The sequence below is a fragment of the Pantherophis guttatus genome, chromosome 4 (genome assembly GCF_059756535.1).
Source record: "Pantherophis guttatus breed Tessera chromosome 4, ASM5975653v1, whole genome shotgun sequence".
Lineage (NCBI taxonomy): Eukaryota > Metazoa > Chordata > Lepidosauria > Squamata > Colubridae > Pantherophis > Pantherophis guttatus.
In genome coordinates, this window is record NC_142066.1 from 124,004,649 (window position 1) to 124,018,397 (window position 13,749).

Consider the following 13,749-nt stretch of genomic DNA (forward strand, 5'->3'; position numbering starts at 1 on the left):
AATTCTTTCTATTTGGAATGACTACACCACAGTGTACAGTTGACGTTTTTCCATTTTTATCTGGGGAACCCACAAGAATTTGAAGAGGTTCAGCAAAAAATTAAACGTAAAAACAAAGTTCACTTGACCCCAGCAAATTTTATATTACTTAAGCGTTGCCGCTTAATCACAGTTCCAGGATTTTTTAAACTTTTTTTTAACAGGTCCTCCAAGATTAATGTTTTTTTAAAAAAACAAACTTTTGATATAGACTAGGCAACAAAGTGTCCTCGAGATATTTTGGTTGATAGCTTATCTGAATGATCAGGCATGATCAATAATCAGAAACTAAGAAGATTTACACCCCTGGATTGACAGAAGGATTCAAAAGTTTCAGGATTATATTTAAAGGAGTCTGATACTTTTAAACCCATATGTACAATTTGGCTTGGTTTCAGGATCCACTAATTTTGTAGTGTATTTGCTGAAGTTCTTATTGCACGATGTGAGAGAGAGTTTTATTGTTTCAGCCAGCTTATTTATAGCAAAGCTTGATACTGATTCAGGACTGAAAGAAGTCACTTGCCCAAGGTCACCCAGGTGGCTTTCCTGACCAAGAGAGATTTGAAACCTGGCTCTCTCGTAGTCCAACACCTTAATTACTTCACCATATAGGTTTTCTATATGCACATGTTTAAGAAATAATGACATTTTCAGAAGAAAATCATATTGAAGGATAAAATTGAATATCATTACTGAATGTATTAGTCATTGGAATATGGATCAAAGCCATAGGTATAAATTCAAAAATCCACATTAAAATAAAGTTGGGAGCCTGAAAAATGATCAAAAATCATAATATAGGAGCCCAAAACCTCTGCAAAATGAAAACCAATGGAGCGCTGTCAAGAAACAAGCAAACATTAATTTCTTCTGAAATTCAATAATTCATAAAATTATTTGAAGATATACTTTGAAAGGTTGGTAGAATATCTCAAGTACAAATAACATAATTCTGTCAATTTCCAAAAATAATATTACCATACATTTTTTATTCTTAATATTTTTTATTTTATATAGTAGTGATGCATAAATTTCTTTTTGCAGTATTAAATTAATTAATTAATTAATTAATTGAGGCATTTATGAAACAGCTTATACAAGTTCTTGCACCAACAAAAATTAAAAAATTAGATCTGATTCTTTTGTTAGAATGAAAATAATGTATCTATCTGGTGTGTTAGCAAAATGATACTGCTAACTGTCCATAGTTTCTGAGAATCACAGTTGTTGATTCTGTTTTTTGTTACCTAAAGCAGTGGTCCCTAACCTTCCTGGCTCTGCGGACTGGCAATGGTGGTAGTGGGAGGTGAAAGGGATGGTTCCATGCATGCAACCTAATCTTACACATGTGCAAATGGAGCTTTGTGCACTTGCCTGCCACTTGTGTGTCGCAATTCCCAATGAACTGCAGACCGGGGGTTGGGGACCCCTGAGCTAAATGGCAGAAATGTGTAGATACTTGGCTATTGAATAATATGCTAGGAGCTTCTCTAAAATACTTAAAAAGGACCTAATTTTAGTTTAATATGATGTGATTTCTCCCTGTACAATTAAAATGTTTCCAGTTCTGGCTTTCCAACATTTAGAAAGGTTGAATAGGGCAACATATGTCTTTGTTCATCTTTGTTATTTATGTTTATAAAATAAACCATGTAACCAATTAAAGAGTCAATTAATTTTGATTATTTTAAAATTGCAATTTTAGATCTGAAGTGACTTTCATGGAATCTGCCCGTTGCTCTGTTTTTCTTGCTCTGCAGAAGCTTGGATATTTGGAAGTACATTCTGCGCTTTTATCAACTACCTATGAGGTAAGAAAAGTTGTTTTTATTATAGAATTACCCATATTGATTTTCATACAGCACATTTATTTCACAAAAGTGATAATACTCTATAATATTTTACAAGCTTAGAGAAGAATAGTTATTCTGAAACAAACATTGTAATTTAAGTAGAAAGTGCATATTATTATGTCTACCAAATTACTCTCTTTGTAGAATGATTTAAAATATCATCTATATAATTTGTTTATTCATGCTTTCAAAAATTTTAATTATGTTCACACATTTTAAATTAGCACAATTGTTGAATTAAATATTTCAGCTAAATAAAAACATAAAATTGTTGTTCATATGCAGTATCTGTAGGCACTTTACCTATTGATTACTCCCATAGCTATACTTGTTTCTGTTGCTTTTTATCTTATCCAGCCCTTTTTGTCTGCTTTCATTCCCACCAATTAGGTTAGCACTTTACTTCTCTGAATCCTCAATTTCATGCCCTTTGCTCCCTTTCCACAAGTTTTTTTTTTTTTTTTAATTTGATTTATATGCCGCCCTTCTCCGAAGACTCAGGGCGGCTTACAATGTGCTCAGCAATAGCCTTCATCCTTTTGTATATTTATACAAAGTCAGCTTATTGCCCCCACAAACTGGGTCCTCATTTCACCTACCTTAGAAAGGATGGAAGGCTGAGTCAACCTTGAGCCTTGGCGAGATTCGAACCCTGCAGTAATTGCAGGCAGCTGGTCTTAAGCAGCTTAATAACAGGGTGCCTTAAACCCTAGTACTACCAAGGCTCTTACCTACCCCTATGGATAATTCCTGGCTATTGTTCTCTTATTGCTCATAAGATTTTAAGATGGGCCAATTATTCCATCAATAATAAAAATAGTTTCATCAAGTTTTGGAGTGCAATCCTTGATGCAATGCAAAAACCCAATGTAACCTTCAAACTTGATATTTCTGAATTTAGAAGAGTTCCTTACCCATTGCTCGTACCCTTGAGATATCTGTGGAGAAATTATATCTGCTGAAGGCAATTATAGATAGATGAAGAGAGAAAGCCATAGGGGAAAAGCAAGGTTGAATGCCTGTGGAGATTCTCAATCACCCAGCTCATTATTCCAAAGGTGTTTTTCAAAAGTTCAGACCTGAAGAAGCTTCTTCGATGAACGTTTTCAAAGAGAAATAAAAACCAAGAAAATCCAGTTGCCTTTTGGTATCATATACTGATGGAAACCAAAGATGGACATCTTGCAAGCCATCTTGTACAGCTCCTTTTTATGACTTCCAGATCCCCTCCCTCAAAATACTGATTTGCACGAATTGTTTTGGGTTATTTGGAGAACTCCCCTCACCACCAGTGTTCAAAACTTTTGAAAATCTTCTCTCTGATGATTCTGTAAGTGAGCACCAGATCCCTTTCTCTCAACATAGTAAGTGCTATCCTGACCACCCCAATTGCCTACTCTTGTTTAAATAAACACAAGCCATACTGTTGATACCCACTAACAAATAAATCTGGACTCATAAGGTAGTATGATATATCTTTTCATTAAGATGTTGGCACAAGTGGTAAAGATGTCCTTTGGAAATATTGTTTTCCACCTCATTGTCACAGAGTCATTACCATTATTCTGTTTGTAGTTATGTTAGCTTTGTTACATTCTACTATGGATGATGATGTATAGTTTCAAATGCTGTGGCCAATTGACTGTAAAATTGTTCTGCAGTTCTGGTGGGGCAGCCAAGTTAGAGCTTTTAAAATATCCATGCTGAAGCTCAACACCCACTGTTTGGAAGCTGATCATTATTTTTCTCCTGTCTCCTGATTTGAACAAAAGGAAGACTTCTGGAATTAATTAGAAATGTCTACTCTTGATGAGATTTGCACGTGAGTTTGCAATTGTGAGGCTTTGATAATGTCAGCCAACAGCTGCAGCTTCAGGCGGTAAAATCAAGAGACAGATTTTCCTTGGGCTTAATTACAATCAGAAAGTATATATTTGAGGGAGACCGAAACAAGTCAGATTGGAAACTGTCAAGTATTATCATTGAAGATGAGACTTAAACATCTGTTTCTTCATAGAAAAGTAAACAAAACATTTATTGTTAGGATCCCTTGGTTGTGAGACTCTATCTAGCAGTTGTATATAACTGGAAATTATGAAATTTTCTGTAGTACTTGCTATAAAAGAAACATCTGGCACTATTTATGTCATTCGTATTTGACAACTCAAGGCAATAATTTGTGTACAATGTGGAATGCAATTTTTCCTAGATAGTGTTAACAATATGATGCTAACCCTTTTCCTTGTACAAGGATGAGCATTTAAAAGTGTTTCAGCTGTTTTATTTAAATAACTAAAACTTCATAGAAACCACTTTAATTGCCAATTGTCATCTAGTGGGTTTACATCCTATTCTTTTACAATTGTCTTGAAAAAAAATATATTTACATTTTGAATCTAAAAAGGATATTTTACCTATAAATATGATCTTAACTATGTCCTAAAACCAGGATCCACTGCTTATCAAGATATTGTCAAAAAGTTAAAAAAAAAAAATCTGCAAAGAGAATCAGACTTCACAGCCATATCCGAATAACTGATGATTTGTTTTAATAGCTTCAGAATGACATTAAACTTGCTTATGTATATATATTTATTATTTATTTGTATCCTGCCTATATAATTTTTACAAATAACTTAAGGCAACATGCCATCCTGCTCCTGTTTTCCCTACAGCAATAACAACCTTTGGAAGTTGATTTGGGCTGAGAAAGAGTCTGTGATAGCACTCACAGAGTGGAACTTGAATTCACTGTCTAGGGCTTGCTGCCCTGTTGCCTTAACTAGTAGACAAAACTGTTTCTCTCTATATTAGTATTATTATTACTATTTGTATTCAACTAATTATTTAAAAATAGTCTTTTTTTAAAAAAATATAGCAAATAATGGTAATTTAAAACTTCAAATCAAACAGCAGCATTAAAGATGCAAGTAGTATGATCTCTGAAGGATTAAAATGTGGGCTAAGTGGAATTCTGAATCACCTTACTTTTGACCTGAAAATGAGAGAGGAAAATAACTATTCCAATAATGTCATTGTGAAAGCTTTCATCCTAAGTAAGAATTTAAGAAATGTTGCAATAATTAATGAACTGCCATGACAACAGTATAATAGAAGTCTGCCCTTGGGTTGTGCAAATCATTCAACAAGAGATTGCTCCACTGGATTCACTTTTCAAATTCTCAGATATTTGTTTTGCTATCTGGAACTGGAATGTCTTCTGTGAATATAGAGGCACCAAGGAAATCTTGGACGGGCTCTGAAGCAATAGCACAAATCCTTTGAACTGCTATATCTAATTTGCAGCTTTGGGGAATAGATGCACAAGGCTAAACATTTCACTGTACGGCTTGCATAGATCTAGTAAATTTAACCCAATTCAATAGTCCAAGAAAATAAAAAATGTAGTTGGATCAATTTTAGCAGATGTATTTGAAAATTCAAGTTCTCATTGAAAACCATAAGAAATCTATTGATCATTTTTAAAGATTCAGTAGAATTGAAAATAAAATGAGACTTTATAATGGTTGCATTCTATATACCAGGGGTGTCAAACCCGCATCGTCATGTTATCGTCACGTGATGTGACGTATCATGACTTTTTCTCCCTTTGCTAAACCGGGGGTGGATGTGACCAGCATGTGATGCATCCAGCCCACGGGTCGCGAGTTTGACAACCCTGCTATATACATTAAAGATAACATGTAATTTAGTTCAGACAACACAAAACAGGTATTAAGTACTGACTATTCCATGATGCTTGTAATATATATGTCACAGTATAACCATTGTTATACTGGCATAGTTCCCAGCGACCGGTAAGATCCCACAGAGTTGGTCTCCTCTGGGTCCTGTCAGCTAAACAATGCCGGCTGGCGGGCCCGTGGGGGAGAGCCTTCTCTGTGGCTGCCCCAGCTCTCTGGAACCAGTTACCTCCTGAGGTCTGGACCATCCCCACCCTATTGGCCTTCCGAAAAGCGGTGAATATCTGGCTTTTCTGGCAGGCCTGTGGCCGTTGATCTCGCTTTGTGACCTGACGAGATCCGTCCATGAATGGTGTGAGTGGGTTTTAATGTTTTTAATTTTTAAGTGTTTTTATAGTGATTTTTTGAGTGTATTGTGAGCCGCCCTGGGTCTTCGGAGAGGGGCGGCATATAAATTGAATTAATAATAATAATAATAATAATAATAATAATAATAATAATAATTATTCTAAAGTATTACAGCAATCAATTTCTAACATTTTGTAGAAAGGTGTAATAGTTTTGTACATCATAAATAGCATTGTATAGCATAAAGCAGCTGGCTTGATTAATTGCATCAAGTCTATGTCATAAGTGTTTTAAGACTTCAATCTGCCACAAGACATTTATATTGTGACTGTTGCTTTGCAGACAAATCATTAGGCAGAATGCTGTCTCAGATAGCAGATATTAAGAGTTAGGTAAACATCACTTAAGAAAAGCGAATTCTGTGCTCTATGAGTCCTATAGTTTCTAACCTGGTCTATTGACTTCATTGTAGAATTGTGTGCAGTGGCAGTGTTAAATAAACTGCTAATCTAATCAGGTTTTGGATATGGAAATAAAGAGGAATTATCTCATTCTTTGCTGCATGCAGCAAAATATATTACATTTCTTGGATAATTCCATTATCTTCCTGATTTATATGTATTTACCATAAGTTATGTGTATCAGAGAAGTCAGGTAGAAAGTTTGCCAAATATTTCTAGAAGAGCTCGTCTCATAGCATTCCATCAGTTTGACTTACACTCATGGAAAAGATGGAATGTAGGACCATTTCCCATGTTTGCTTTTGATGTGGCAAGGCTTTAAAGAAATTATATAATCATAGTAACTATTATACTGGATTACCTAAGGGTCCATCTTTTTCCAAGAGCTCTACTCGTCCAATTCAATTTGGCAAACTGGGCATGCTGCAGATCCTGCAGGGACTAGAAGATGTGTGTTTCTGTGCTGTAGCCCCTGCTTTGTGGAATATTCTTTTTTTGTTTTTTGTTTTTTTGAGATATTAGAATGGCCCCAACATTTGGAAGGCTTTAAAAACTTGCCTTTGTCCCCAGTTGTGAATGTGATGAGGGCCCTATTTCTTGGCCATACTCTTACTTTATTAACTATCTTGATTGCTAGTTTATTTATTTTGGGATGTTTTAATTATTTTTAATTGTCTTAACTATTTTATAGTTTTAGAATTGTAAGCTGCCCAGAGTCACTTGACTGAGGGACTCTGGCAGAGCTCTGATAGGCTGTATAAATTGAATTAATTAATTAGTTAATTATGGGTATTCCTCCAAAGATGGAGCGTACAATATCATTTATCTTGTTTGTCAAATTATATACAGTATAATCTAAAACAATGTAAGGTTGCTTGCAAATTAATTGTTACAACTGAAAAATTAATGATGAAAAATGGTTTGGAGGGAGTGAATCTTAATTGGACCTTATTAACTCTTTAAGATGCAATATTTTTAGTTCTGAATATTTTTTAGAAGTAAACTAGTGTTTTAAGTTTAAGAATATAGATATGAATTATTCATAATATGATTTTATTTCCCCATTTTTCCTGTGATAAAATCTAGTGATATTAGAGGATTCAAATCCTGCTAGTTGAGGTATAAAACCAAACACAATAGAATAGCATTCAGCTATGAAGAGATTATTTCTATTTTTTTCTCTCTGACTACTAAACATTAATTGCACTGACTCTTTTTCTTCTGAATTGTCTGTTTTGGGGGTAACATAACAACATTCATTCAACATTCTAGTAGCTTTTGATGCTTTATCCATAGTTTTATGTTGATTCCATGATAGTTGAAGAGAGATGGGGAATGAGGAATATATTGTTCTATGAAATACTTAGTAACTATTTTGTTTTCCAGAGTTCTATTTAAATATAAATATTTTATCTTCTAATTTATTATTTATTTTATCTTGCAATTGTTTTGTTTTATTTATTCAACTTCATTGTACACTATTTTTATGGTTTCATTTTTAAATAATTTCAAAATTTTGCTGCATGTTGGAACAATTGAAAAGCATGTTAAACAAAAAAACACACCATGAAATACTAAAAACCAGAAATGTAACAGGTTCTCTCTCTTAAATGAATTATGGACTGCAAATTTATTTCTTGTATTTGAATTTTCCATCCATGTTTTTGCCCTTGAAATAGATAAATAACGCCTGTTATTCCTCATGTTATTTCTCCACATGGGCGATTCATCATTTGCGAAGTTTGTGGGTGTATTATATACTATTAATAGCTTCCATCATGTGCTATTACTGCCATCAAGTGTAATTATATCATTATGGATGTGTAACTGTTCACATGCTGTAATTGTCCAGGTATGACAGCTCTCTTATGATTTAATTTTTGGTAAGGTATTTTTGACACAGTGCTTCAAACACAAATTTACACAAACAGACTATTACCGTATTTTTTGGAGTATAAGACGCACTGGAGTATAAGATGCATCTTAATTTTGGGGGAGAAAAATAAGAAAAAAGCTGATTGTTAGGTAGATCTGCCTCCCGGAATACCCCCAATAAGCTGTTCCCAGAGGTGAATTTTAGCAACAGGTTCCTTGGTTGTGAGTTCTGTGTCTTGCTTTTTTTTCCTGCTTCTGAAAGCCTCCGAAACAGATTCACATTTCATTAAAAAAACAAAAAATTACTGTATATGTATGCTGTTCACACCCAAGGCTAACAATCAGAAACACAATAAAAAAGACGAAAGATTAAATAAACCCATAGGAACAAAACAAATATAAAATATGAAAAAATAATCTCAACACCATGATAAAGAACGTAAAAAGCTTACAAAATCATGTGACTGACAATACATCCAACATTCAAGGATGCCTTTCTCCAGGACTAGCCAGAAAAGCCAGGTCTTATCTACTTTCTTGAAATGAAGGAAAGAAGACCCAGATCATATCTACAGAGGGGTAACATTAAAAAATGTTTTCTAGGTCTTCCCAGATTTCATTCTCCTATAAACAGGAACTGAAGGGAGTTGACTGTATTTAATCTGACCAATCTAACTTGCAGGTGAATATGGAAGTTGATTTTATAGATAAACAGGTGTGGAGCCATGTAGGTCTTTAGAGCTGACAATCATCTACTTGAATCACATCTGAAATGATAGCTTATGCAACTCTCAAAATTGTGGGATGATCAAAGTATAATGGGAAACACCTATCTTTGCATGGGCACCTGCAGTTGCAATAGCTCTTAAATGCTTTTCAAGGGCAGCCCCATTTGTGCTACTTTATAGTAATCCAGATGGAAGATAATTAGGGTGTGAGCAAGCGTGAGTAGGTTTTGTAATACAGGAATGGCTGCAACTGTGTAGATTTCTGAATACAAGAGAATCCCCATAATTTCAAATCACTGAGTTGAAGTTTGGTGGTGGTGGTGGTGGTAGTGGTGGTGGTGGCGGCTTGAGGCTTATTGATTTTGTGTTGATGATTTTAAGCAAAATATCAGAGAGGAATCTGTGACTTCTACAATGTGAAATCAAGACAGGTGCATTGCTTCTGTGGTTGAAGGTAGTCCCTTGAAGCACAAAATGCTTCTTTACATGGCAAAAGAGAATAATAGGGCCTGGTGGGTCAGCAGACTAATAGCATTGTGATTAACACTAGCTGTCTGCAATTACTGTAAGTTTGAATCTCACCAGGCTCAAGGTTGACTCAGCCTTCCATCCTTTCTAAGGTAGGTAAATTGAGGACCCAGTTTGTGGGGGCAATAAGCTGACTTTGTATAAATATACAAAAGTATGAAGGCTATTGCTTAACGCATTGTAAGCCGCCCTGAGTCTCCGGAGAAGGGCGGCATATAAATCAAATTGAAAAAAAAAAATCTGTAGTTTAGGGTTGAAATGAGAGGTCCTTGGTGCTCTTTGAGCTTGGTTATTTTCTTGCAGATGTTTCATTACCAAACTAGGTAACATCATCAGGAAGTCTTTATTAGCATTGATGATGTTATCTAGTTTGGATAATGAAACATGCGTAAGAAAACCAAGCTCAGAGCACACTAAGGACCCCCCATTCTTCACACTGTTTTTTTAAAAAATCAGTTAATGAAGACCAATAGAGTCTTTTTGGTTTATGTATATAAACAATATCTAATTTAATAGAATTAGATTTTAAAATTTAAAGCTTAGTCATACATGTGATTTCAGTCCCACATTTTATAAACTTTGTAACATTAAACTGACTTCAATAGTTTTGGTTAATTTCCATCCTAAAGATGTAGAAAGACATTGTAGGTTTCTCGGCTTGAACATTAGAAAAAATAAACTATTCACATTAGTTGAAGGATGTCACTAGAAACCCACACCAAATAGAGTGGTCACAAATGGCATGTTGACATTTTTGCAGTTTTATTTGGAAGAAAAGACCATTTGGCTATCTGTTCTCAAAAATGGATTAGTAGACAAATGGGGCCACCGGTCTAATTCAGCAAAACTATTTTTGCCATTATGAAAGATATGCCTTTTAGCAGATGGAAGGGTTGAAGTTATTCATAACTTGCTAACAATTATTTCCAGATTATTTTCAACCAACATTTATTCAAAAATAAAACTGTTCACAGTAGCAAAAAATTGGAAAACACCAGTGCAAAAGCAGAATATGAGCTACTTTTGTGAAGCAGAACTTGCAATATGACCAAACATGCAATGAACATTAAGGCCAAAACTGTCTATCAGAACTTTTTTGAATTAAGGTTTATTATAAAGTGGTAGACTTATCTAAACTTTTCGCTTGGCTATTCTGGCAGGATGATCTAATGTCAGGAACCAGGAATGAATAAAACTTAGAAACTTGAGCTTTATGCCTGATCTAAATTCATAAGTTCCTATACCAAAGGAGCTACCACTATTTCTAAAATGCTATATGTTTTATGATTGTTAAGATTCTAATTTACCAGTTACACTTGTTAGAGAATGTGATGCTATATGAACACACATATTCACTTGTAACTTAAAATTTAGATTCTTCAGTAATTCTGTCAAAGTTTTATGAAGTTTGGACCACTACCCTATTGATTAATTGCTCATCAGCAAAAAAATTTTTTAAAAGTTTCTCATAGATATATGAACCATTTGAAGGTGTATTTTTTAAAATGGAAAATCCTTAGTAAGCTGAAGTATTCTCTAAACTTGACAGACCCACTTTGACAGGTTCCCTAAGTCCTCTTCAATACCAATAATAGGCTGGAATTTAACTTTTGAAAGGCCCCCTTTCAAATGTCAGTGAAGAAACTCAGTCATCTAGATAGAGTTGTCTGGAAGTTGAGTCATGGCCATTGAACTTTTTTTGTTTGTTTGTTTTTTGCTTCTCAGCCAAGTAGCTTTTTTAGTCTGAATAAGTTGATTATGGGGACCCATCTATGTCCCCCAGGGTGGCTTTTTTTGTGGTATTTTGTGTGTGTGTTATAAGTAAATATATGAAATATATATGAAATCCAGTTCGGTGTAGTGGTTAAGACTCCAGAATGGTAACCAGGAGACTGAGTTGTAGTTCTATCCTGAACTACACCCAGCATGAAGTCAGCTGGGTGACTTTGGTCCAGTCACTCATTCTCAGCCTGAGAAAGCAGGCAATGCAAATCCAAAATTTTGCCAAGGAGATTCTATCTATATTAAATAAAATATTGTTAAGCTGTCAATCAGAAGTGTGATTATTGTGACTGTGTCGAAACCTGCAGAATGCAGAACACAAATTATTTGATATGGATAAAGCTTAAAACTGCAGATGTGAAAAGTAAAATAATATCAGTAATTTGTGGTGTAATGAATTCTTACCTGGCAACTGACAGTCAAAGTCCATTTAAAAGGTATTGTTGGCCCAAGATTAAAATGATTTGGCAGAAATTTGACCTATTATATATTGTCAGAGCCAGTCTGAGCAAGGATGCTGGCAGTTTTAACATGATTTCTATTCCAGGAGACAACTTTCTGTCCAAGGTAGCATACGAGTGACCAAATATTTTCCAATGGAATTTGGGCACTGTAAAAATTTCCGGAACTAAGCTGAAAGATTGCAGAACTTGCTAAATGTTTTCCCCTGTTTGCATACCAATGTGATGGTGAAATATTTCCAGCTGCAGGACAGTGAAAAGCAGTAAATTGAAATAAATTATTTTTCAGTGTACTATTTTAGTGGTAATTTAAATTGCAGCATTGTATTTACCAATCAACAATACCTTTCCCTCTTCTAATTACAATATTCTGACAAGATGATAAAATGCTTCTACTTTCCACTTATCTTTAAAGAAAATAAATAGCAGCAAAGGAGGTTTAATGACATCAGATCTGTTTCTATCAATCCAACAAGCCTCATACCAAACCAGTTGGAAATGGAAACAACTTCTTACAAATCAGTTTAAATCAGTTAAAGACTTGTTTTTTTGTACTTGCTTATCTTCCCATCAGACATTTTCAGAATTGTTTTTGTAAAACAATTACAAAATATGGGAAATCTGTTCTTATGACTAGGTTTTTTAAATACAGACTAGGCAACCCCCTGGCACTATCAATGAAAACTAAACAAACATTTTACTATGATGCATATCTTCTGGGCTAAGTAAGAATCAACAGTTAGTGTCAGCCTGTTCTCATACTTTATTTACAGTTAGGGTTCTGTAAACTATAAACTTTTTTTCTTTTTTTACCGTAATTTAATTTAGCATATTTGGAAAAGATACTGTAGCTGTATTACGATTTAGCATAAATGATGCAGTACTCTGTTCCAGTAACTTATATAAGTTTCTTGCTTCAGAAGTTGCTTATTCTATGGCAGTGTCTATTAAGGTATTCACAAATGATTTTTTCTGAATGGGGAGAGGCAATAAAACTGCACCTGCTTTGAATGGAAAATGATGTTTTTTGCCTTAAAGTGGAATGAAGAGGATGTTAATTTAATGAACAAAGAGATACTTGTGTACCATGATTTTCAGATCATATGAACTAAAATATACTGCATTTTTTAAAAAAAATTAGAAGACTGTGTGCTGAATTGAATAAATTAATATTATATTGATCAGATTTACATATCATAATATGGTTAGCTGACTTTGTCTTACTGAGTTTGTATGAACCAGATATTGCATTTTGGAAATGGATTTCAGATTTAATGTTATTTGTGAACCAAGACATTTTGGAAGGTCGACCTATACAGTATATACCTTTACAATTTAGCATTTTCAAAATAGGTTGGGCTGTAATTCCCATAAACCTTGCTTCCTCTTTTAAAAAAGAAACATTATTATCTTACAGATTCCATATTTTTAACTATATTTCTTCTGCAAAAGTTTATACTTTCATAATGCCTAAAATAAGCATTTGGTAAAAGTTAGCCAAAACTTGTATGAATGGAAATTTTTAAAAATATAATAAAATCATCTTCTGTACATTTTACACTATTGATGTATAAAATTACAATTTTGCATATTTTGCTTTCAATACAGTAATTAATAATAACTGAAAATTATAAACTGAACTAGTGTTTATCTTGATTGATATTTTGCTTTATGAATTTTGTCAGATAATTTATTTTTTAAAAAAACATTAAAAGAATCCTGATTTATTTACTGAATCTAATATGTCCTGGTTATCACATTACATTACTGATGCTTATTATATACACTCACTCTTTATTTTTATTTATATATTTTTATCATGCCTTTGTAATTTTTATAAATAAATCAAGGAGGTAAATATACCTATACCTGTGAGATGGGTTGGGCACATACAGAGAGTATGACTGGCCCAAAGTCACCCAGAGGACTTTCAAACCTAAGACAGGACTGGAACTCATAGTCCCTTG

General features: G+C 33.9%; 1 protein-coding gene across 2 annotated transcripts in view; it reads left to right on the forward strand.

Moving 5' to 3' along the window:
• AGMO (alkylglycerol monooxygenase) overlaps window positions 1–13,749 on the forward strand; it is a 164,820-nt gene that overhangs the window by 103,047 nt on the left and 48,024 nt on the right. For both annotated transcript variants that reach the window (XM_034402016.3, XM_087892717.1), the window contains exon 12: window positions 1,748–1,853. In XM_034402016.3, the coding sequence (XP_034257907.1) occupies window positions 1,748–1,853 (106 nt within the window). The remainder of the gene's footprint in view (window positions 1–1,747; window positions 1,854–13,749) is intronic.